General features: G+C 46.1%; 1 protein-coding gene across 4 annotated transcripts in view; it reads right to left on the bottom strand.

The window, feature by feature from the left end:
* Positions 1 to 451: 451 nt before the first annotated feature.
* ICE1 (interactor of little elongation complex ELL subunit 1) overlaps positions 452 to 26,859 on the bottom strand; it is a 464,643-nt gene continuing 438,235 nt past the window's right edge. For 3 of the 4 annotated variants that reach the window (XM_077491941.1, XM_077491942.1, XM_077491943.1), the window contains 2 exons: positions 24,839 to 24,937; positions 452 to 871 (listed from right to left, as the gene is read on the bottom strand). In XM_077491941.1, the coding sequence (XP_077348067.1) occupies positions 693 to 871; positions 24,839 to 24,937 (278 nt within the window). In that variant the 3' untranslated portion in view covers positions 452 to 692. The remainder of the gene's footprint in view (positions 872 to 24,838; positions 24,938 to 26,859) is intronic. The other variant, XM_077491944.1, reaches the window with a different exon arrangement.

Below are 26,859 nucleotides of genomic sequence, written 5' to 3'. Positions count from 1 at the left end.
CGGTGGCATAGCAAGCTGAATTACTAAACCAGGAAAATGCATGTTATCTGCCTGCCAGTGTGGCAGCAGGTAAACACGTTTTTTCTCATATCTATCTATCTCTATATATATATATATATATATATATATATATATATATATATATATATATACACACACACACACACACACACACACACACACACACATATACACACTGCTTAAAAAAAATAGTAATAAAAAAAAAATATATATATATATATATATTTTTTTTTTAAGCAGTTTACCTGGAGTTTCTATTTATAGTCTTCAACTGTCTAACCATTGTTCTTCCAAGCAAAACTGCTTCCTCTCTATTTTTACAAAATATACGTTTTAGCATATCACTGAAGCATGTAACAAACAAAACTCTGTGGTTTTACAGACCAAAAATGTTTAGGTTATTTTGCACATTGTTAATTTGCACAAAGCATTGTTACAATATATTTCGAAAATTTATTATACAAAAACTTTACAAGCAATATTTATAATGTACAAGCATACAATTTTCTGTTTCTGCTTTGCAGGAAAGGAAAAAAAAAAATTCAAATGGTAATGGATTTTTATCTACATAACAAAGTGCAAACTAATACATGGATGAAGGCACTTCCTTCCATAAGTGCGGAGACTAAATTCAGGATCGCTTTGCACCTCCAAGATAGTACTATAGCAAGTCACTTTATGATTCCACACATGGATTCCAGTTCCTGCATACAGCTTGCAACTGCTGGTGGGATGTCATTCTTTGCAGACTCCTTCCAGGTTTGTAGTGTCTTGTATATTGCAGCTGGGTCGCTTGGTGCCAAGTCAAAAAGCATGTACACACAGGCCAATTGCACTCCCCAAGGCATACCTGCACAATACAGAAATACAATTCATGAGTATTTCGCACAGACCAAATAGTGTCACAGAGCAAGTTCAAAGGGTTCTGCTTAGATCAGCAAAATTAAAGAGATTGTAAATGCTTTTTTATTTTTATTTTTTAACAAACATGTCATACTTTCTCTGTGCAATGGTTTTGATCCTCCTCTTCTCAGGTCCCCGCCGGCGTTCCTGAGTTCCCACCATAGCAAGCCACTTTTTCTAAGCCGTCTGCGTCTCCAAAGACATACAGAGCGCAGCTTAGCTTGGCCCGGCCCCCTCCTTACTGGATGTGATTGGCTCAGAGACAATGAGGAGGGAGAGAGCCAAGAGATCTAGTTCTCTTGTGCACATTGCTGGATCGATATTGGGCTCAGGTAAGTATAAGGGGGGGGGAACTTACCCCCTTGCTGACCAGGCCATTTTTTGCCATACTGCACTGCATCGGACAATTGCGTGGTCGTGTGACGTTTTAACTAAACAAAATTTATATCCTTTTTTTCCCCACAAATAGAGCTTTCTATTGGTGGTATTTGATCACCTCTGGAGGTTTTTATTTTTTGCTCTATAAAAAAAAAAGGTGACAATTTTGAAAAAAAAAACCCCCAAAAAAACACGCAATATATTTTACTTTTTGCTATAATAAATATCACACTTTTTTTTTTTTTTTTTAAACAAATTAATTTTTTTCCTCAGTTTAGGCCGATATGTATACTTCTATATATTTTTGGTAAAAAAAAAAAAAAAAAAAAAGCATAAAAATGTGTACTGTATAAATGTCACTAGCAGGGAAGGGGATAACACTAGAGGGCAATCAAGGGGTTAACTGTGTTACCTAGGTGTGTTCTAACTGGGGGGATGGGAATGACTAGGGGAGGAGACCAATCTGTGTCCATACTTAGTATGAACAAACAATGAACACACAATCGGTCTCCTCTCCCCTGACAGAATCGGTATTTGTGCGTTTACACACACAGTTCACAGTTCTCGCTCTGTCATGAGTGATTGCGGGTGCCTGGCGGTCATCGTGTGCCTGCCAGACACTCAGAACGGCCCCGGGGACATGCTGCGGGCGGGCGTGCCTCCTACAGCATCCTAAAGAGCCAATGTACAGCAAAGGCGGCTCGCCCAGGGTAGCCAATCTGCCCTCAGTATAACTGTGGCGGCTGGTCCAGAAGCAGTTAAAGTGAAAAAATCTCAGCCTTTACAACCACTTTAAACCCTGGAAGATTTGGCTGCTCAATGACCAGAGCACGTTTTACAATTTGGCACTGCGCTACTTTAATTGGTAATTGCGTGGTCCTGCAATGCTGTACCCAAACCAAATGTGCATTTTTTTTTGTGACAAGTGATTTAAAAATGAAAAAAAATATATATATATATATTACACAAAGTTGACACTATATGATATATTGCTCACACATGCCTTGGGGTGTCTACTATCCAAACTGGGGTAATTAGTGGGGGTTTTGTGCTATTTGACATTTCATGGCCTCCAAAACTGTGAACAGTCGTGAGGAAGTGAAATCACCATTTTATGCCCTTAGAAAGCCTGAAGGCGGTGCTTGGTTTTCGGGGTCCTGTATACAGCTAGGCTCCCTATGTCTCACACATGTGGTATCCCCATACTCAGGAGAAACGGCAAAATGTATTTTTGGGTATAATTCCACATATGTCCATGGCAGGTTTGAGAAATACATAATTTAGTGACAACTTTGTGCAAAACAAATAATATAGCTTGTGGCAAAATATAACATGGACGCAACATGCCTATCCGCAAATAGCTTGGGTTGTCTACTTTTCAAAAAGGGGTCATTGGGGGGGGGGGGGGGGGCTGAACTGTCCTGGCATTTTATGCACAACATTAGAACCTTATGTCACACATCGCCCACTCTTCTAACCACTTGAAGCCCTTTCTGACACTTTTTGTTTACATGAAAAGGTTTTGTTTTTTTGGCTAGAAAATTACTTTGAACCCCCAAACATTGTATATTCCCTACAGATTAAAATGGTTGGTGTTGCAATTTTTTTTCATACAGTATTTGTGCAGCAATTTTTCAAATGCAATAAAAATAAAATAAAAAAAATAAACTTTTTTTTAATTTTAATGCACTAAAACACATTATATTGCCCAAATGTTTAATAAAATAAAAAAGATGAGCTTATGCCGAGTACATGGATACCAAACTCGACATGCTTTAACCATTTGCCAACCAGCCGCTGCAGTTGTACTGCGGCAACGTGGCTCGGCTGCTCGAAACGCCGGTACCATAGACGACCACTAGGGGACGCGTGCACATGCCCGCCGATGTGAGTGCACAGGAGTTGCGATCACTGCCAGGCTCCCACGATCGCTCGGGGCACATGGAGAACCGGGATCTGTGTGTGTAAATACACACAGTTTCTGGTTCCCTGAGGGGAGGACAGACAGATTGTCTGTTCATACCAAGTATGAATAGTGATCTGTCATCTCCCCTGCACAGTCCCATCCCCCCTTCAGTTAGAGAACACGCACTTAACCCCTTCACTGCCAGTGACATTGTTACAGTAATCAATGCAATTTTATAGCACAGATCGCTGTAAAAATGCCAATGGTTCCAAAAATGTGTCAAAATTGTCCGATGTGTCCGCCATAATGTTGCAGTCACAATAAAAATTGCAGATCACCGCCATTACTAGTAAAAAAAAAAAATAATAATAAAAAAAGCCATAAAACTATCCCCTATTTTGTAGATGCTATAACTTTTTTCAATATACGCTTATAGCAATTTTTTTTACCAACAGTATGTAGAAGAATACATATCGGCCTAAACCGAGGAAAAAAAATTGCTCTTTTATGTTTATAGCACAAAATAAAAACTGCAGAGGTGATCAAATACCACCAAAAGAAAGCTCCATTTGTGGGGGGGGGGGGAGGTCAATTTTGTTTAGGAGCCACGTCGCACAACCGTGCAATTGTCAGTTAAAGCAATGCAGTGTAAAATGCCTCTTGTGCAATCGGCTCACTGCATTTGGATTGAAAAGTTGGGCCACAACACTGTCTGGAAACAGAAGGGCTGTGATGATCTCTTCCTGGAATTTAAGGAAGGATCCAGTTTGTTCTGATGCTTTGTATAGCACCTAAGCAATCAGTAGAGCCAATTGGAATAAAGACACTTTTTTTTATACTAGCGTATGGCCTTACGGGCAATAAGGTGCAGCACTAAAAACTGGTCGTTGAGGTCTACCCCTCCCGTATTATGGTTCTATTCATTGACATTGAGGGTTTTCTCCACAATACCAGTCGCCTTTTGAATTTGGACAGTCGTGTCTGCGTGAAGGGAGGACAGAACAAAAACATTCTCATAATCCCTCCACTTCACAGTGAGAAAATTATTACACTTCAAGCAGGCTCTCTCCCCCAGCCTAAGGTGGGAATCTACAAGGTGCTGGGGCAAGCCCCGGCGATTAGATTGCATGGTGCACATGCGCCAATTCCATGATCAAACAAGTGACTAAAAATAATAATTGTCCACATACAAGTGGTACCCCTTTCCGAATAAGGGTGACACCAAGTCCCACACAATCTTACCAGCACTCCCTATGTAGTCTGGGCAGTTCTCCGGCTCTACGTAACCATCTTTTCCCTCATAAACCATAAAACTATATGTATAGCCTGTTGCCCTGCCACAGAGCTTATACATCTTGACCCCATATCTGGCACACTTGCTGGGAAGATACTGTTTGAATGACAAGTGGCCAGAAAATGTAATCAGGGACTCATTAACGCAGACAACTTGATAGGGAGTAAACAAGGCTGCAAACTGCTGGTTGAAGTGGTTTACAAGGGGCCACATTTTGTAGAGCCAAACATATTCAGGGTCACCCAGAGGACAACCAAGTTCATTCTCATTGAAATGCATGAACCGCAAGATCTGCTCATATCGTTTCCTGGTCATGGAGCCAGAGAACATGAGCATTTGGTGAATTGGGTCAGTGGACCAATATGACAGTAACTCACTTTTTTTTTTAGTTATGCCCATGAGGAGGGATAGGCCCAGGAAGGTCTTAAATTCAGAGACCGTAATAGGTCTCCAATCTCTGGCAAGGGTCAACTGGGGATTAGCAGCGATGAATTGACCAGCATACAAATTTCTTTGGTCCACAATAGATCTATAGAGATCTTTTGTGAAAAACAGTGAATACAAATCAAGTGACCTAAAATCAACTGTTTCCACATGAATTCTGGGTTGGCCAGTGAATGGGGGAAGTACGGGTGGTGCAGAAGATGTGGGCTTCAGGCTTCCAATGCAGCTTGAGCTGCACTTTACAGGACTCGCCACATCACCACATGTTACTGCAGTGCTGGATATACGACCGGGATGCACTTAAGGCCACTGGTGCTTGCCAGTTCACCAGAAGGATAATTGGCACTAGTACTGGCTCTCTGTTCCATATGAGAGCCCTGCGTTTCTTGCACCTCAACAACAGCAGAAGAACGGGGTTGAGTGTGCCTGACCTTGGTAGGGACCACTACTTCATCGTCAGAGCGCCGCTGCTGTCTACAGCTTCGCATTCTGAGCCTGAATCTGACAGATGGGCGAGTTCCTCTTCACTCTCATCTGTCAGAAACGTGTAGGCCTCTTCACTAGTGTACCTTCCATTAGACATTTTGGCCTCTAAATTTACTGGTACACTAGTGAGACTCACAGGAAAAAAATAGCACCTGCTCGTCAGTGACTGCTTCAAACGCTACCAAAAAACTGTTCGAGCCGGTTCACACAGGGGCGACACGACTTCCAGGACGACTTTGTGAGGCAACTTGGAGACGACTTGAACACAACTTAGACACGACCTGGGGCGACTTACAACATGACTTTAAGTCGCCCCAGGCCAGGCGACTTTTGCCTTGGCCAGTCAGAGAATGAGCTCTGAAGGGAGAACTCCATGCCAAATTTATGAAAAAAAATTGGCGTGGGTTCCCCCTCTGAGAGCATACCAGGCCCTTAGGTCTCCCCCTAGGGTCCCCCCAGATCCATACCAGACCCTTATCCGAGCACGCTACCCGGCCGGCCAGGAAAGGGGGTGGGGATGAGCGAGCGCCTCCCCTTTCTGAGCCATACCAGGCCGTGTGCCCTCGACATGGGGGGGGTGCCTTGGGGGAGGGGGGCCGCACGGCCCCCCCACCCCAAAGCACCTTGTCCCCATGTTGATGAGGACAAGGGCCTCTTCCCGACAACCCTGGCCGTTGGTTGTCGGGGTCTGCGGGCGGGGGGCTTATTGGAATCCGGGAGCCCCCTTTAATAAGGGGTCCCCCGGATACCGGCCCCCACCCTATGTGAATGAGTATGGGGTACAATGTACCCCTACCCATTCACCTGTAAAAAAAAAAAACACAACACACAAGGGTTAAAATAGTTTATTGCACAGCTCCGGGGGTCTTCTGTCCTTCTTCGGGGGTCTTCTCGCCAGACTCCTCCACTATCTTCTGCTAGCTCTTTTGCTAGCGGAGGAGCCCGGCTTTCTTCTTCGCCACCGCCCTCTTCTTCAGACTTCGGGGGTCTTGTCCCCCTCTTCGGTTCTTCTTGCCGGGCCACCGCGCCTTCTTCTAGCTATTTTACAGGCGGTGGCCTGGTCTTCTGTTGCCGCTGTCGCCGTCTTCTGTTCTTCTCTTCAGATGTTGCCTCGTCGCTGCCTCCGCTCACAGTGGCAAGGGCGTGGCGCGCGGCGACTTATATAGGGATATCACCTGATGATGTCCCCGCCCATTATGTCACAGTCCCAGAGGATGCTGGGACTGTGACATCATAATGGGAGGTGACATCATCCGGTGATGTCCCTATATAAGTCGCCGCGCGCCACGTCCTTGCCACTGTGAGCGGAGGCAGCGACGAGGCAACATCTGAAGAGAAGAAGAGAAGAACAGAAGACGGCGACAGAAGACCGAGCCACCGCCTGTAAAATAGCTAGAAGGCGGCGCGGTGGACCGGCAAGAAGAGCCGAAGAGGGGGACAAGACCCCTGAAGTCGGAAGAAGAGGGCGGCGGCGAAGAAGAAAGCCGGGCTCCTCCGCTAGCAAAAGAGCTAGAAGACAGCGGAGGAGTCCGGCGAGAAGACCCTCGAAGATGGACAGAAGACCCCCGGAGCTGTGCAATAAACTATTTTAACCCTTGTGTGTTGTGTTGTGTTTTTTTTTTTTTTTACAGGTGAATGGGTAGGGGTACATTGTACCCCATACTCATTCACATAGGGTGGGGGGCCAGTATCCGGGGGCCCCCGGATTCCGATAAGCCCCCTGCCTGCAGACTCGACAACCAACAGCCAGGGTTGTCGGGAAGAGGCCCTTGTCCTCATCAACATGGGGACAAGGTGCTTTGGGGTGGGGGGACCGCGCGGCCCCCTCCTTCCCCAAGGCACCCCCCATGTTGAGGGCCTGGTACGGCTCAGGAGGGCGCTCGCTCGTCCCCACCCCCTTTCCTGGCCGGCCGGGTAGCGTGCTCGGATAAGGGTCTGGTATGGATCTGGGGGGACCCCCACGCCGTTTTTTCGGCATAGGGGGTTCCCCTTAGAATCCATACCAGACCTAAGGGCCTGGTATGCTTTCGGAGGGGGAACCCACGCCAATTTTTTTTCATAAATTTGGCGTGGAGTTCCCCCTTCAGAGCTGATAATTCCGTGAGAGTCGCCTCCGTATAGACGGAGATCTGACTTGTAGGCGACCTCCATTGAAATCAACGAGTACCAGTCGCCTACAAGTCGGGTTGAAGTAGTACAGGAACCTTTTCTGAAGTCGGAGTGACTTCAGTAGTGTGCATTAAGACAGCTCTCATTCACTTACATTGATTTTTACATGTTGTCCGACCTGAGGTGACTAGGGGCGACCTGAAGTAGGATCTGGGTCGCCCCTGTGTGAACCGGCTCTAAACATTCGCAGGGATCAGGCCTGACTCTGTGAATGCTGCAGTTATATGTTTAGTGTTTTGTAAGTGACAGTGATCGATTGATACTGCACTTGGGTGGGCTGGGCGGAGGGGCTAAACACAGGTGCTAGCAGGTAGCTGGGCTGATCCTGCTAATGTTGCATTTTTGGGAACCCTAAACTATTAGGGACACTAATATAGTTCTGATCAGATCAAAGATATCGATCCGTTCAGACAGTATACTATTAATGGAGGTGTATCGTGCATGCGTGGGTGCGCTACTGGCAGTAATCTAACACTGCCTGGGGCGACGTAGACCCTGACTGACGCTAAAACCGCTGGGTGATCAGGGGGGTTAAACCTTTATTGGGTAATATATGGGTTCCCCCACGATATAAAAAAAACAAAAAAAAAAAAAACTAGCTGACCGGCGTCACCCGTAAACACTAATACGATGATCATTGGTGACAGCAGGTGATCAAGAGGTTAAACCTTTATTAAGGGGTTTTAAGGGGGGGTCCCTAGACCATCTGGGGCTACTACTAAGTACCCTAAAGCTGATTAGTGTCACAAATGATACCACTACAGTGATCAAAGAAATTTGGGGGTAAAATGTGTGCCTATGCGTACTGTGTCAGTATAGTGTTGATGCAACTCATGTTTGGATGTCCTCTCTCTGGAATGAAAGAGTTCCACGAGGGGAGATGACATCACTTCATGATTTAATTTGTGTGGACAGTTTTCATTCTAAAACAAATCAGATTGTCGGGGCCGATGTTAGGTAACGTCACTCCGCCCACCCATGCCATTCTGTCACAGTAAAACTGCGGCGGCTCGACGGGAAGCTGTTAAAACTGACATCAAGTGTCAACTATGCCCAAGGATCTCTTGTCCTGGATATGAACCTCTGCACCCTTCGATTGAGCCGAGAGGCCAGGAGATCCACATCTGGTGTGCTCCACCGCAGGCAAAAAAGCCTGAACACCCTCCGCATGCGACCACTCTCCTGGGTCCAGCATCTGGCGACTTATATAGTCTGCCTGGCAGTTCTCTTCTCCAGGGATGTATATGGCCGACAGGGCCGGTACATGCTGCTCTGCCTACCGAAGGATGTGAGCGACCTCCCGTGCTGCAGCCGAGCTTCTTGTTCCTCCTTGATGGTTGACATATGCCACCGCCATGGTGTTGTCTGACTGGATCCTGATCAGACGCCCTCAAAGTCTCATCGACCATGTGGAGAGGCATAGCCTGATCGCTCGAAGTTCGAGCACATTGATCAGGAACTTGGATTCCTCCCTCGACCTGAGGCCCTGGGTCGACTGTACTACCAGTACTCCACCCCAGCTGGTCAGGCCAGCATCCGTTGTGATCACTGTCCAATGAAGAGGTAGCGACTTCCCGGACCGAAGGGCCGGAGATCTAATCTCAGCCACCAGAGAAGGGAATCCCTGACTAACTGGCTCACCTGAATCCGTCGATCCAGGGATAATGAAGATTTGTCCCATTTTGTCAATATCTCCTTCTGCAAGACTCAAAGGAGGCCACCATGAGGCCCATGACTCTCATGCAGAATCACAAAGACAACCTGTGGTTCATCAACAACTTCACCGCGGCTCAGAGTCGGCAGTTTGTCTAAAGGGAGAAACACTTTCGCTTCCACGGAGTCCAGCATTAAGTCTAGGTACTCCAGGTGCTGAGTCGGCACAAGAACCGACTTTTTGAGGTTCAACACCCACCCAAATTCCTGCAGGGTTTGCATGGTGATCGCCACATCCTCCCTTAATTCTCTCAGGAGGAGATCATCTAGGTAACCCGTGAATGCGATCCCGCGTTGTCGCAACAACGCCAAAAAACTGGAGCCAATACCTTGGTAAAGACTCGGGGTGCTGAAGCCAAGCCAAAGGGGAGCGCCACAAACTGGTAGTGGTCTTCCCCTACTGCAAATTGCAGAAACCTCTGATGCCTGAGGCATATGTCTATGTGCAAGTACGCGTCCTGGATGCCCAAAGACGCCAGGGAGTCCCCCTGATGGAGTGCAGTGACTACAGAGCGAATTGATTCCATTCTGAACCTCTGTACTTTAACAAAGCAAATGAGGGCTTTCAGGTCCAAGATTGGATGTACCCCTTCCTTTTTGGGGACTATAAACAGATTAGAATAGAACTCCTGAAACCTTTCCATTTATGGAACAGGCACTATCACCCTGTGACTTAGCAGGTCCCTTACTGCCCCAAATAGGGCCTCCCGGGATCCGGGAGTAAGGGTATGCTGGAGGGGAAAGATCTGTTTGGTGGCCAAGAGAGGAACTCTATCTTGTAGCAGGATGATATCAGTTTGCAGACCCATTGGTCGGACAGCCGAGAGGCCCACCGGGCTGCAAACTCCCAAAGACGACCCTCCCACTGAGTGACGGGCGGGGGGGAAACCTTCATGCTCACTTTTGCTCGCTGGCTTGCGAGTTCAGGGACGCGTCTGTCCCTCAGTAGTCGCCCTGTCGGACTGGGAGCGTTTTGCTGAAGTCCCGGGCGGACGAAAAAGCCTCTTTTGAGCGGAAAATGAGAGCCCTTGCCTACGGTGTGGCTCCTTACGCTTCCTGGACTGTGGGAGCAAGGTGCTCTTCCCACCTGTGACATTCTTAATAATATCATGCAATGAGGCTCCAAATAACCACTCACCAAGGAAGGGTAGATCTGTCAAGGCTTTTTTAGATGCCTGGTCTGCAGATCAGCATTTCAGCCAAATCAAGCACCGCAGTACCACTGCTGACACAGATGCTCTGGAGAGCAAGGGAAGCATATCCAGGGCCATGTCACAAACGTACTTAAGGCTGTGCACTAACTGGTCTGCCAGTTCCATGCAGACAGGAGAAGCCTGCTGCTTCTCCAATTCACGGTGCAATAATTTTGCCCATTCGGTAAGTGTCTGTGACACTAATGCTGTGGCCAGTACTGGTCGTATCGCTGACCCCGCCACCGTAAACAAGGAACGGGCCACTGCCTCGGCCTTCCTATCGGTAGGGTCCTTCATAGTTAGTAAGGTTGAATAAAGACACCAGTGCATCCAGTTCAAACTGAGTGAGTGTCTACAATTGTCCCTATCCCTGTACATTGCACACTCACATCGGTTCCTACCCGCAATGAGCCCACAATCCAAGATCCCCATTCATATACTAGGGCCAATTTTGGACAGAAGCCAATTAACCTACCTGCATGTCTTTGGATTGTGGGAGGAAACCGGAGTACCCGGAGGAAACCCATGCAGGCACAGGGAGAACATGCAAACTCCAGGCAGGTAGTGTCATGGTTGGGATATGAACCAGCGACCTTAAATGTAGGAGTCCCTTCTACCGGGATCGTGGTTACTTTGTTTAACCTGGATACCTGGGGGGGTCCATGACCAGAGGAGCCGACCATTTCTTAAGAAGGCTCTCCTCAAAGGGGTGCACTGCCATTCTTTTTGGGACCGAAAAGGTCCGATGCAGGCTTCCAATTCTTTGTATATGAACTTATCAAAATAAGTCAGATACGGAAACACCTTAGAAAAAAAGGGGCCGCTACTTCAGCAGAGAATCCTGCTGTATCCTGAATTTTCAGGGTATCACGCACAGCTGTGATAAGGGCTCCAACTAGCGCTTTGTCTTGCGCGGACTGGACAGGGAATCATCCTCACTTTGCACCCGCACACCGCCTCCACCCTGGCAACGAACGTTTCAAGGGCATCCGACAAAGCGTCCAAAGGCACTGCACTGTTTGCAGACAAGCCGGTTGCAATTGCAGGGAGATCTGTGGAATAAACACCAGTTTCTGATGACATGCTGACCCACCCTTTCTGCCACCCTTGGGGACTTAGGACAAGGTGCTCAATCCCACCCTCCTAGCTGCTGCAGACTGAGGGCCCCACAGTAGGACTCACCACCCCGACCGAGTGCTGCGCCATGCTGTTACAGGAGAATGTGTCCAGAGCAAAAAAAAAAACGCTGTTCTGAGGTACAGGAACCAGCGCTGAGGAGAAAAAACATGATGAGACTACAAAAAATGGCCGCCGGGCACCATGTATAAGTGACAATCACAGGGAAAATGGCCACCGAACTTCGGGAAAATGGCCGGCAACCATGCTTTCCACAGAGACTCACAGAAAATGGCCGACAAGTAACTGTACACAGAGAATGAACAGAAATAATGGTGGCAGACAGCGCTATGTCGGCAGCACATGCAGAACCCACAGACACCAGCAGAGAGACCACAGACAGCCAGCACAGCCCCCAATCAAAGATCAGAGCCCCCGGAGAACCCCTGGCTCAGGTACACACACTGCTCAGCAGCCCAGTCATGCAGCATCCCCCTCAGAGGGGGGGGGGGAGGTAAAGTAGGGACAGGGAGAGAAGAGAGGGAACCCCTAATCGACCTCCCAGGGAATGCCCAGCTGCTCAATCCCGCCAAGGCAGGAAGAGCTGTACTTACCATCCGGACGAGCTGGGGACATTCCATCACAGACCCACACCCAAACAGTATGGGGTGGTTGCTGGCCACAGCACACTGTGACAAAGACATCGGTAGTCCGGTCATATGTGTGCCCCGGAGCATTGCGCTCACCGGCCGCCCCTGGAGCCTGAGGGGCATGTCGTGGCCAACCCAGCGCGTAGCTAGGGTCTGCACATGATGGATGGCCAGGCTGGATAGACTACAAGGATCTATATTATCCCTACTGTCACCTAGCTGGCTGTTGATAACAGATCACAGGATCTTAAAATCGTACGCAAAAGGCAAAAATACAGAAAAAATCCCCATGGTCCCGGCAGGGAGCCTAGGTCCTTCTTCACTAGGCAGAAAAAAACTAAGTTGGGCGGAACTGTAAAGCTCTGTTGTTTTCACATGTATTACATGTTCTCCCTAGTCCTCTCCTGAAGGTGGCGTAATAACCCTACGGTCAAGATTACAGGAGCTGTGTACATCAATGAAAATGGGCTTCAGCTCCCCCCTCAAAAAAATGACATGCCAAATGTGGCATGTCAGGGGGTCACCATCACTTAAAGTGGAAGTTCCATTTTTGGGTTGAAGTCCGCTTTAACATATACACAATGTGCACTGGGCAGGGGAACTAGGCAGGGGTGTCCCCTGTCTCCCCTGCTTTTTGCACTGGCTATTGAGCCTCTTGCTGTACAGGTGAAGGAATGCCAACAGGTCAAGGGATTTCGGTATGGCAACTAGTACAAGAAGATAATGCTTTACGCCGATGACATGCTCCTCTTTTTGGAGGACGTAGACACTTCATTGTCTCGAGTAATGTCCCTTATCACAGACTTTGGCCATTATTCGGGCCTTACTATTAACTGGTCCAAGTCTGCACCGATGTTCCTGGATGGGTCACAGGGTCTGCATCCGGACCTCCCCTGCCCTGACCCCGTAGTGGACTCCTTTAAATACCTAGGTGTAAATATATCCCCAAAGCTGACTGACTACAATAAGCTAAATGTATACCCTTTATTGTCCAGGTTCAGGGATAAAATAAACATATGGAATAGACTTAAGAAGTCCTTAGCGGGAAAAACAAACCTTATCAAAATGATTCTGATGCCTCAGCTCCTCTATTTGCTGCATAACACACCAATAGTTGCCCCGCTGAAAATATTTCGAGTGGTTAATTCCCTATTCAGGCTACTACTATGGCATACGAAACCCCCCAGGATCAAACTGGAACAGTTACAATATCCAAAGGAGGGGGGAGGCCTTGCACTGCCCAACCCGTGGGTATACTACTTGGCTGCACAATTGCAGCATCTGATAGGAGTTATAGCTCCATCTCCTGAGGGCTCGTCAGCTAGACTTCTCCTTATTGGCACAGGAGTGGAATCGGTACCAGAGGGGTTGGAGTCACAGGCCTTTCAACGGCCTAACAAACAAATGCCCACTTACACGCTTCTGCAGAAGGTGTGGAACAAGGTCAAACAACTGCAAAATGTCACGGGGTACACTGAGTATAGCCCAATATGGGGGAACAACTCATATGTGGAATTAGCCAAACTTCAGCAGGGTCCCAGATGGTGCCTCTTAGGCATAACTCATCTTAAACATATCTTTCAGGAGGGGAAGTTATTATCGTTCACAGACATGCAATCTAAATATGCACTACCTTCTAATATGCTCTTTTATTACCTACAACTGGGCCACACTGTTCAGTCTCAGGGTGTCGCAGTAGATTGGGTAAAGTCCCCTACCCCTATTTTTCACAGATTACAAAATGCAGCAGACACAAAAGGGATTATATCCCAGTGCTACCTCATGCTGGTCTCTTCATTTTTAGAGGGGCACCCCATGAGGGCAGCTTCTCAGTGGGAGGCAGATTTGGGTCCCATCTCAGCAGAGCAATGGGTGGAGGTCCTTCAGGCTATCAATAACTGCTCATTAAATGTAGCGCAAAAAATATCCCAATTGTACATCCTGTTGAGAGTACACTACACTCCAGTTAAACTGTATAAAATGGGCAAATTGCCGGATCTGATGTGTGGCAAGTGTAGGACATTACCAGGGGACCTAATACATCTCCTGTGGCGTTGCCCCAAACTCCATAGGTACTGGTCGGGGGTGCTGGACATGCTTAATGGAGTGTTCCAAACTCAGGTTCCCCTCGAGCCCCTGGGGTGTCTCTTGGGGGTGTTGGGGGAAGCAATCCCAGAGGAGACGAAAAGGATGGCTTTTGCCAGAGCACTATTTCAAGCCAGAAAGACGATACTTCTGAGCTGGAAGTCGGCCACACTGCCGACGGTCAAAACATGGATTCAGCATATGGGTAACACTCTCATCATGGAGAAATATATATACCAGCATAGAGGGAATCCGGGGAAATTTGACAGGCTGTGGGATGCGTGGCTGGACACGTCAGGTATAAGCCCTAGAAAACTGGTACAGATGAGACTGCTTAGAGGTCTGTAAAAGATGCGCTTAGGGGGACAACAGATTGGTCACTGGAGGGAGGTGGAGATGCTGGGACTACTGAGTCACTATTAGAAGAACGAAGGGCTATGCTGAGGGGAATGGGAAGGGGAACAAGGGTATCCATGGTTTCATATGCCTCTATAACAAATTGTACTCTCTTACATATGTATGTATACCGCAATGGGGCTCATGTCTGGGTAACTGATAAAGTGATGAGGATGCAGAATTTCATGACATGTATATATGATGATGTATTGTTTCAAGAGCAATAAAAACCTTTTTTGATTTAAAAAAACATATACACAATGTTGTCCTTTCAGTATACTGGATGATCTGGACACCTCACACACAGAATAAGCAGAGGCAGTGGACAGGAACAGGCCAGGCAACATATTTTCTGGGCGTCATACCCCTTCACGAGAAAGGATCAGTAACAGGTTTCATTATGAACGACGAGATGTCGATGAGCATAGACCAGTTTTGCTCTGAAGGAGTCATCTCCCCCAAAACATGTCTTTGGTTCAAATGGATGTCATAACAACAGCGTTCCATTGCATGTTAGATGCTTCTGTTCCTTGATTGACGCACAATGCTGTTACCACCTTTCATTTTGTAAATATGTACTCTTAATAAAGTGCCGTGGATAATGCACTAGGCGTTTGTACCCTTTGGTTTTACTCTGTTTCTAAAAGACAGGGGCCTATCCCATTCCATAATTCCTATGTTAGTCAGTACTGTAGAGAGAATATGGCAAAACAGGTAGCTAACGCCACCCACCCTTAATGCCCTGCCCCCAACCAGCTGGCACGGGCTAAAGTGGATTACTGGGGACCTGCTCCCTTATGGTGAACAAATTGTTAACATTACTGTTCATACCTGTTCATTACCTGTCATACACTACTGTCTACAGTGCTGAGGGCTTATAGTGAGGAGGGAACTGGACTGAGCAATTGTCACTAAGCATTCGGGTGATAAGATGGAGCAAACAGCTGCAGTGTGACAGACATCTGTTACCCTATTGCAGGGGTAGGAAACCTGGGGCCATCCAGCTGTTGTGGAACTACATTTCTCATGAGGTAATGCAAGGCTGGCAGTTACAATTACTCCCATTGGCATGATGGGACTTGTATTTCTGCAGCTGGAGGGCCCCAGGTTGCCTGCGCTATTGTAACAGTGTAGCGCTTACGCCTGCAGGAGGTGTTGGGTTCTCTGTTCTGCCACAACTCTTAGCCCTTGTACACACGGTCGGAGATTCAGACGGAATGTTTCCTATCGGACCGTTTTGTCGGATATTCTGACTGTGTGTGGTCTGCATCGGACTGTTTCCATCGGAATATCTGACGGACTAAGTTTTCCAACTTGCCGGTAAAATTTTCCGACAAAATGCTCCTATCGGACATACTCCGATCATGTGTAGCCTACTCCGACGCATTGTGCGCTATACAAGTATTTCATTCATTCATTCATTCACAAAGTGCCACGCATGCTCAGATCAAATTCCTAGACCAAAGCTATTGGCTACTAGCCTGAACGTAGTCCCGTCGTAACGAAATAACATCATCATGTTATGTACAATCGGATTTTCCGACAACTTAGTTCGACCGTGTGTATGCAACATCACTTCCGGACCTCTTCCGGAATTAATCCGTCGGAATTACTCCGACGGATTTGGTTGTTGGAATCTCCGACCGTGTGTACAAGGGCTTAAAGCTGCTCAGTCCCCACCGACACACATGGCTATAGGTAGAAGGCCACTCACACCTGTGTAACATAAGCGTTAGTATGCTACATTACAACACTATACATGCAAGGGGCTAAGCAACTGGTGGTAGATTTAATTAATGTATTGAGGTATTGCTGTTAAATACATACTATACATCATACAACAGGCAGCTAAACAGATTTAAACATACTGTACTAGTTTTAGTTAACTAACATTGCTGCAGTTGTACTCCCCATATACTAACTCCCCTAACTAAGCCCCAAAAGTGGGTAGGCGTATGCATTCTTGAGGTAGAGGTACCACTGGAGGTGTTTGAAAGTATCTGGCACATATATGTTGGCCGTCCTACGTCGAGGGCCCTTCTGTAGGTGGTGCACTGTCCATTCAAGAGTGTGAGTGATGATTGGAGGAAGAGCCAATAGGTGAGAGCAGTCTCTATCTCAGTACCTGTGTGTCTGTGGCAAGAGTTTAGGATGTGTAGTACCGCTCCCCAGGCACTTGGAAGCTAGCTGTCTCAGTCCTAACTGGCTCTCCCAGACTGTAGGCACACACGACTATGGGTCCCCCCCAGTTCTGGGTCCTGGCACAGCCGAATAACTCTCAGTGACTCAGTCCTGTGGTCTGTGGTTTGGGCATAGACACCTCAACATTGGGTCTGCACTGCTCCAGGTCCACACACATAAAAGGTTGGCTTAGTCTCTCGGCCTTTCGTGGTATGTGGATGCAGACACTCTAGGTCAGTGATGGCAAACCATGGCACCCTAAGATGCTTTGGAACTACATTTCCCATGATGCTCATGCACTCTGCAGTGTAGTTGAGCATCATGGGAAATGTAGTTCCAAAACATTTGGGGTGCCAATGTTCATCATCACTGCTCTAGGTAGAAGATCCTTATTTGCTCGCTCCTAGCCTTAGACTGCCTTGATTCCCTTTGATTTGCCCAGGAAAATTTCTTACCTAAAATGCTTTAGCCCATAGGGCAGATGCACAGTATGTGGGAAGATTCTACTTCTTTGTAATGAATGTGGTATAGTGGAACAGTTATTTGCATTCATTTCTGTCCTTTGTGTCAGCGCAATGATTATACTGAAAGTTAAACAGGTAAGATTAAATATTTTAGGAAGGAGAGGCAGTCCCTATATGTTTTAGTGACCTTCTGCTTTTGTTGAAATTTGTAACATATGACCTGTTTAACAGATAAGTGAAGCATCTTTGATGGTGCAAAGTGCAATATTTATTGCTTGCATGCAGTTGCATAGGAGGTATCCCTCTGGCTCAACTTCAAATAACCTGGTTTACCATCCAAGATCCCACAGTAATGACCTGAGGGGTTTGATGCATCATAATGGTACAGGCATAAATCTGTTTTATAATTGGATTTAGGTTATATGGGATAATATTGTGAGTGACTTTATTATTTTTAATATAGTGGCATATTTAAGGGTCCTTTGCATTGTTTGAGCTTTCTTTTAGTATTTTTGATATTATTAAAATTAGGAATTGCATTATACTGCATCATGTACCATGAATAAGATCTTTTGGTGACCACACTTTGTGGCCATATCAAAGAAGGGCTTTAAAGCGGTAGTAAACCCACACATTTTTTTTTTTTTTTTTTAAACCTGCAAAAGCAAAAGGCATAATGAGCTAGTATGCACCGCATACTAGCTCATTATGAAATACTTACCTTAGAACGAGGCCCCGACATCTGGCCCGTTTCTTCCGGGTATCGCGGCTCCGGCGCTGTGAGTGGCCGGAGCCGCGATATCGTCACTCCCGCGCATGCGCGCGGGAGATCTCAGTCTCAGTCCGGCCGCTCGGCTGCTGCCGGATTTTGACGACGAGAAACCCCTTGTGCGCATGCGCCGCTGCAGTCAGCGGCGCATACCGAGGGGAATATCTCCTAAACCGTACAGGTTTAGGAGATATTTTTTTTACCTACAGGTAAGCCTTATTATAGGCTTTCCTGTAGGTAAAAGTTAAAAATGTGGGTATACAACCACTTTAATGATCTCTTCTTGGAATTTTAGGAAGGATCCACAACTTCCTGACGCTTTGTATAGTACATAAGCCAATTGGACTAAGTATACAGACACTTTTTTGTATCAGTGTCTGGCCTTTCGGGCAGTTAAGTATGGCCCCATCATCTGGTCGTTGAAGTCCACCTCTCCCATTTTACAGTTGTAGTTGTGGACACAGAGGGGCTTCTCAACACCACCAGTCACGGTTGTAATTTGGACTGCCGTATCTGCGTGAATGGAAGTCAGAACAAAAACATTCCGTTTGTCCTTCCACCTCACAGCAATTCATTTCACCTCAAGCAGGCTCACTCCCCCTAAGTTGTTGCATTTTCTCAAGCCATTGGGGAAAACCCCGGCTATTAAATTGCGCGGTGCCACATGCGCCAATTCCTAATTGAAAGAAGTATCTAAAAAGTGGCACGCTTTATAAAGGGGTATAATAGGATTTTTGTACTCACTGTAAAATTCTTTTCTCTGAAGTTCATTGATGGATACAGCACCTTTAATCTTGACCTTAGGGTTATATCGCCACCTTCAGGAGAGGACTAGGCAGAACATGTAAAAACAGCAAAACTGAACAGTACCGCCCAGGGGGCGGTCCTACTGGCTATAACTCCTCCCTATGCTTCCAGCAGCTCAGTTAGTCAAAAAGCAGTACAAACATAAATAGGAGGAGTTGGCGCTGTGTCCGTCAATGAACTTCAGAGAAAAGAATTTTACGGTGAGTAAAAAATCCTAGATACTCTTTCATTCATTGACGGACATGGCACCTTTACTCTTGACCTTAGCGATGTCCCCAAGCAGTGTAAAAAAAAACGAGAGGTGGGAACAGCAAGAAAATAAACTCCACCCATAACAACCAGAATTCCTCAACCGAGGAGATGCAACCTTAAACAGCCGTAGCAAGCACCTGAAGATGTGCTCACATCAACCTTGTAAAATTTTGTGAAAGTGTGAACGGACAACCAGGTCGCTGCTTTACACACCTGGGAAACGGACGCTTGATGTCTGAAAGCCCAGGAGGCACCAATTGCCCTGGTAGAATGTGCCCTGACAGGAAACGGGGGCACCCGCCCCCTTATGGCATAAGTCTGAACCACAGTTTGTCTGATCCACCAAGAAACGGTGGTCGACGAGACTGCCAGGCCCTTCTTCGGACCAGCCACTGCTACAAACAGCAAGTTCGACCTCTGGAAATGCTGACTCACTCTCGCCTGTGACCACGAGGGACCTAAGGCAAGCCACACAAAATGCCCACCCTCCTAGCTGTCGCAGACTGAGGGGCCCCCCGCAGGACTCACCACCCTGACCCAGGTACTGCACTGTGCTGCCGCCGTCCACTCTCCCCTGTGCCAACCATGAGGTGTTCTGTGCAAGTTCCGCGCTGTTCCATAAAGAACAAGCCGGCCAGCGCTAGGGTAAAACAGACTGAGGCTACTAGAAAATGGCCACCTCAGCAAAAAAATGCCTGAGAGCCCAGGGAAAATGACCGCTGTACTTCCAGAAAATGGCCGATTAAGAAAAACTGGCTGTCGGCCAGCCCACACGGCATACACACAGATACCCCACCATGGCCTAAAACCAGGGAAAAAACAAACGGAGCACCAACCGCCCAGCGTAGACCCTGCCAGGACCCAGAGTTTCCCCAGAGGACCCCCGACCAGGTAGTGCACCGCACCCCCTATGCCCAGAAAGGGACTGAGAGAGAAGAAAGGGAGAGGGAGAGACCCCCTTGTTGACCTCCCAGGGAATAGCCAGCTGCTCCATCCTGCCCAGACAGGTGGAACCATACTTACCCCTCCTGCAGGGACTGCTGGATGCATTCCATGGACAGACCCATCACTCGAGCAAGTACGGGGTGGCTGTCGGCCAAGGCACACTGTGACATGGACCGCAGTAGGCCGATCATATAGCTCACCAGCCGCCCCTAGATCAGACGGGGCATGTCATGGCTGACCCAGCGCATAGCTAAGGTCTGCTCACGCTCAATGGCCAGGCTGGGGAGACTACCAGGATCTATATTATACAGCCCGTCACCCAGCCCGGCTGTTGATTGTAGATCACAGCAATCAAAAAGCAGAAAAAAGAAAAGAAAAGATTCCCAGGACCAATGGTCCCCACCGGGAGGCAGGTCCTTCTCCTAGACTAGGCAGAAAAAAACTGAGCTGCTGGAAGCAGAGTGAGGGGTTATAGCCAGTAGGAACGCCCCCTGGGCGGTACTGTGCAGTTTTGCTGTTTTTACATGTTCTGCCTAGTTCTCTCCTGAAGGTGGCGATATAACCCTAAGGTCAAGATTAAAGGTGCTGTGTCCATCAATGAACGAAAGAGAAATAATTACCCCTTTCCAAATAAGGATGACACCAAGTCCGAAACAATTGTGCCACTGCTCCCTGTGTAGTCTGAGTAGTCAGGGGGCTCCACAATGTTATCTTTTCCCTTGTAAACCAGTAAACTCCATGTATAGCCTGTTGCCCTGCCACAGAGCTCATACATTTTGACCCCATAGCTGGGGAAAAAAAGGTTTAAAAACAAGGCAGCCAGAAAACTTAATCAGGAACATTTGTTCGGGGATGTACAAGGCTGCAAATTTTTGGTTAAAGTGGATTACTAAAGACCAAATTTTGTGGAGCCGAACATATTCAGATCAGCCCGAGGACAACAGAGTTCATTGTCGATGAAGTGCATGAACCGCAATATTTACTCGCATCTAGTCCTGGCCATGGCAGCAGAGAACATGGGCATATGATGAATTGGGTCAATGGACCAATATGACCGCAACTCATTCTTTTTAGTAATGCCCATGTTGAGGGATAGGCCCAGAAAGGTCTTAAATTCGGGAAATGTTATAGGTTTCCAACCAAAATTGTCTGGCAAGGGTCAAATTTGGGTTTGTGGCAATAAATTAATTAGCATACAAATTGCTTTGGTGCAAAATAGATCCGTACAGATGTTCAGTCAAAAAAAACAAAAAAACAAGGGATGTTAAGTCTGCTGTTTCCACCTGAATTCCAGGTAGGCCAGTGAATGGGGGAAGTATGGGTGCTTTAGAATCTGTGGGCTGCCAATTAGGATTTGCAAGCGCATCAGGAAGGGCACTATGGGCTCTACAGGCCTGTGTTTGAATTCTTGGTGGCTGGGGCCACTACTTGTGCTAGCCTCCACTTCAGCTTAAACTGCACATATGGGACCATATCAGCAAGTGTTACTGCAGTGTTGGTTTGTCTACGATCAAGATGTACTAGGCCGCTGGTGCTTGCCAGTTCTCCAGAAGGCACTAGTGCCAACACTTTGCTGCATACGAGAATCATGCGGTTGTAGCAGCTCAGCAAACAGAAGAATGGGGTCAGGTACACCTGACCTTAGCAGAGACCTCTACTCCATTGACAGTGCCGCTGCTCTCTACAGGTTATACTGGTGTCAGTGTGTCTAGGTGTACTGGTGTCAGTGTAGTTCTTGTATACTCACTGATGATGTGCTCTTTTCGCACATTGGAACAGAAAAGGGCTCCAGAAGGGGAGATTGCATCACAGGCACAGAAGGTTATTCCATTGATCAGAACTGATCAGCAGGTCCAGCCTATAAGTCATTCGCCTGGACCTGATGAATCCGATCGCCGCAGGGGACCGTGGGCGCAAATCACACACCTTTACGTGATTTTGCACAGCTGGGCCGCCCTGCTGCAGTATACATATGTGGGACTGGCAAACCTTTGAAAGAAAAAAAAAAAAAAGAATAAATTGTATACCTACCTGCTTTCAGCCTGCTCCGGTACAGTCACTTGATCCCCTGTGTCAGTGAGAGGTGGCTACAGGGGAGAGAAGATTGTGCTCAATAGTGGCTGGGAAGTCTGGGAGTGATGACATCACCCATAGACTCCCATACCTCGGCTGTTGTCGCCACACACTCCTCTTCCCTGCAGCTGCTGCTTACTGACACAGAGGAGCTGGCTCACATGACCACAAGGGAGAGGGCTGAAAATAAGTATACACATTTTTTTTTTTTTACACAGGCTAGTCAGCATAGGTAGCAGGAGGAGGGGGGGGGGGACTTTTTATTTATTTTTTGGAGTAATTAGTGTTAGGCGGGAATTCTGTTTTAAACCAAAAGACATGAATTGCTATCATAGGGGATATTTACATTTCCTGTAATAACAAAAATGCTAACCAAAAAAAAGAGAAAGGGACAGTGTAAAAAAAAAAAAAAAAAGAAAAAAAAAAAAGCTAAATAAATAATAAAAAAAAATGTAAAAGGCACCCGTCCCCCGCAAAGGTGAACGCAACTATCGGGTCTTGTGTCGTATGTAAACAGCAATTACACCATGCATGTGAGGTATCACTGTGAATGTCGGGATCAAGGGCAGTAATTCTAGCCGTAGACCTCTGTAAGTCTAAAGTGGTAACCTGTAAAGGCTTTTAAAAAGGTATGTAGTTAGTCACTGCTGCATGGGCATGCACAATTTTAAAGCAATGCGCGTTTGCCATCTATGTACTCAGCATAAGATCATCTTTTATATTTTACCAAACATTTGGGCAATACAGTGCATTTTTGTGAATTCAAAAAAGTGTTTTTTTTTCCAAGTGTTTGGAAAATTGCTGTGCAAATACTGCGTGGAAAAAAAAAAAAAAAAAACACCCACAATTTTAATCTGTAGGGCCTCTGCTTTATAAAAAAAAAAAAAAAAAAAAAAATTTATTATATACACACACACACACACACACACACATACATGTGTGTGTGTGTGTGTGTGTGTGTGTGTGTGTGTGTGTGTGTGTGTGTGTGTGTGTGTGTGTGTGTGTGTGTGTGTGTGTGTGTGTGTGTGTGTATATGTGTGTATATGTGTGTGTATATGTGTGTGTATATATATATATATATATATATATATATATATATATATGTTTGGGGGTTCAAAGTAATTTTCTAGCAAAAATTAAAAAAAAAATCATGTAAAAAATTGTCAGAAAGGGCTTGGTCTTTAAGTAATTAGACGAGTGAGTGATGTCTGGCATAAGCTTCTAATGTTAGGCATAAAATGCCAGGAAATGCCAGGACCATAGATTGTAGACACTAACTTCTGTGCAAACCACAGATCTACGGTTATTGAGATTTTTGTTTTACCCAAGAAATGTGGATGAATAAATTTTTGCCTAAATGTATGACTAAAATTTTGTTTATTGAATTTTTTTATAGCAAAAACTAGAAAATATTTTTTTTCTCAAAATTTTGGGTCTTTTTTCGCTTATAGCACAAAAGATAAAAATCCCACTGGTGATCAAATACGCAAATTTTGTTTGGGTATAGCATTGCATGACCACGCAATTACCAGTTAAAGCAGTGCAGTGTCAAATTGCAAAAAGTTCTCTGGTCAGGAAGGGGGTAAAAGACAATTCTTGCTAATCAGATCAGTGAGTGCCCTTTGAGCCTCAGGCACCTGTTTCTCAGATTTACATAGCTACCACCTTCTGTTTACATGTTTGCCAAGTTCTACCGCTCAAGTCTTTTCTCATGGGCCTAGCAGCTTTTTGAGCCTTCAAGCTGCCCCAGTTGTATACTGTTTTGGAGGGCTTTTTAATGTTTCACTTGCTTTATTGCCAGCCCCTCAGTTGGACTGGTTTTGGACACCTTTCTTGCCTCAGAGTTAATCCCGTGTCAGTCAACAAACTATAAGAAAATAGTATTCTTTTACTTACCGTGAGGTCCTTCTCTAGAAGCGGATTAGGGGACGAAGGCTTGGCCCTTCTGTTTTATGATCCACTCTTGCTTTTCCAAAAAAAAACTGGAACACGATAGGAGTGGGAAGAGTTTTATCTACCAGACTAACAGTTTTGTTGGCTAGTGTCCGAAAACGGTAGACAGCAGTATAACCCTCTCCACTCAAATTAACCCTTTTTTTCTCTCTAGTGAACTAGTTTGATATGTTCATGTGCACAGTGCAAGAATCCTGGCTAAATGATGAATATCAGAAAATCGCCCCAACATTTGGATATTTAACATATTCTCCACCTTCAGTTGCTTATTTTTGCACAGAGGTTGTTTTTTCTATTTGTCAGGACTCTTGCTTCCTCACTTTTACAAAATGCTAAACAGCGTTCTAAGAATGTTGCACCAACAGCTGAATAATTGTCTACTTCTGCTTAAAATGCAAGCAAAACTTGTTTGAGACCTAAAGATTTATTGCAAGGCTAAGTGCATGTCTGTATGAGACGCGTCAATGCTGTCCCCTGCCGTGGAGCTGTGATATTTGTGTTTTATAAATCTGTTTTCAGTTTCCATACGGTTGAGTGTGGTCATCTGTCTTTCAATGCATATTTATAAATTGGAACCCCAGAGGACACAAGACAAAAAAAACAAAATGTATTCTCAAAATAGTCTAAAATGTAGCTTTACCTTCTTCATTAGCATGTTGTAGAAATGCAGTGATAACATCGCCAATGTTTTTTACAGCAGTAACAAAGCCTTCCTTTAAACCCATCTGGCACAGATGCCCTAAAATAGGAAATCAGATAATAATGAGATAATTAAAGCACCAATTCACCACTGCAAAAAATATTTTGCTCACTCAAAAATCATTGCCCAGAAGAAAAAAACACTCATATTTTCATAAAACAATGTCAAAATTACCTGCGACACCGAGGTAACCCTTTCCTCCAATCCTTACACTGGCTCCCACTCGCCCAGGGAATTAAATTCAAAATACTAACCACAACATGCAAAGCCATTCACAACACTGCCCCGAGCTACATCACCAATCTTGTCTCCAAATATCACCCAAATAGTCCTCTCCGCTCTTCTCAAGACCTCCTACTCTCAAGCTTTCTTGTCTCCTCCTCCCTTGCTCGTCTCCAGGATTTCTCCAGAGCCTCTCCCATCCTCTGGAACTCTCTCCTGCCACCTGTCCGGCTATCCCCTACCTTCAGGCGATCCCTGAAAACGTATCTCTTCAGTAAAGCCCATCAGGTCTCCAACTAATCTACCACTTCCATCAGCTCATCCCCCACAGTTACAACCTTTTGTACCACCTGCCGCACCCTATTAGATTGTAAGCTCTTCTGAGCAGGGCCCTCTTAATCCTCTTGTATTTTATTGTATTGTACCTGTATTGTCTCCTTTTATATTGTAAAGTACTGCATAAACTGTTGGTGCTATATAAATCATGTATAATAATAATAATAGAAACTTAGAATCTTTTTAAAAATTGCCAAAACTAGCTGTAACTACCCAGAAATTGACTGGAGTAATGGCTGGGACAGTTAAAGGGAAGAAATTTATAAACCCATTACAAGACAATTTTATGCTCCAGTTTATTAAGTGCCCCCACTAGGAAGGATGCTCTGCAGGACCTGGTAATCTCACACCATGTAGAGCTTATTACAAATGTGCATATAAAAGAACATATGGGTAGCAGTGACCAGAATATAATTTCATTTAAGGTTAGCTGTAAGCAACAAGCTCATACTGGAAATATAAAAAAAAAAAAAAAATTTAAGAGAGCACATTTTCCAAAGATGAGGGCTGCTCTCCAAGACTTAGACTGGGAGGAAATATTGTCATCGATTAACACAGAACAGAAATGGGAATTCTTCAAAAAGACTGTAGGCAAACTTACTGCAAACTGAACAGCAATATAACTTCACCCACAACCAGAGGTGCTCCCCAAACAGGGGAGTCACCATCTGAACCAACCGCATCAGAACTTGCAGTCAACGTATGCATCAGAGTGCATTAACATTCAAAAAGGCAACTTTTCTCTTAACAGAAGAAAGAGTGTAAAATTGCAACATTACAAGGCTGCCTGCAAAACTTTACGGCCAAAGCAAGCATCAGAAGATGCGTTTACATCCAATTTGTAGAACTTTATAAAAGTGTGAACAGACGACCAAGTCGCCACCTTACACACTTCAGCGACTGCGCTTGATGTCAGAAAGCCCAAGAGGTCCCAATTGCCCTGGTGGAATGGGCCGTGACAGGAAAGGGGGGGCACCTGTCCCTTCAAGGCGTAAGCCTGGACTATGATCTGTCTGATCCATCTGGAAATGGTGGACGAGACCACCGATCCTTTTTTCGGACCAGCTACCGAAACAGAGTCTGACTTCCGGAAGGGAGCCGTGGCAGACAGATATACCCTTAGAGCCCGGACCACGTCGAGGCAATGGAGGGCCACCTCCTTAGGATGTGTCGGTTTAGGACACAGAGATGGTAACACAATGTCTTCATTGAGGTGAAAAGCCGAAATCACCTTCAGTAGAAAAGAAGGTTGCGGATGCAACACCACCTTATCCCTGTGGATAACAAGACAGGGCGACTTGCAAGACAAGGCCGCCAGCTCCGAGACCCTCTTGGCCGATGTAATGGCCACTAGAAAGACCACTTTCTGAGAAAGAGTCAACAAGGGAATTTCCCTGATGTTC

The sequence above is a fragment of the Lithobates pipiens genome, unplaced genomic scaffold, assembly GCF_037356315.1.
Source record: "Lithobates pipiens isolate NorthernLeopardFrog02 unplaced genomic scaffold, aLitPip1_a1.2 Scaffold_19, whole genome shotgun sequence".
Classification (NCBI taxonomy): domain Eukaryota; kingdom Metazoa; phylum Chordata; class Amphibia; order Anura; family Ranidae; genus Lithobates; species Lithobates pipiens.
The sequence above is the reverse complement of the archived record's forward strand: the minus strand, read 5'-3'. Positions and strand labels throughout refer to the sequence as shown.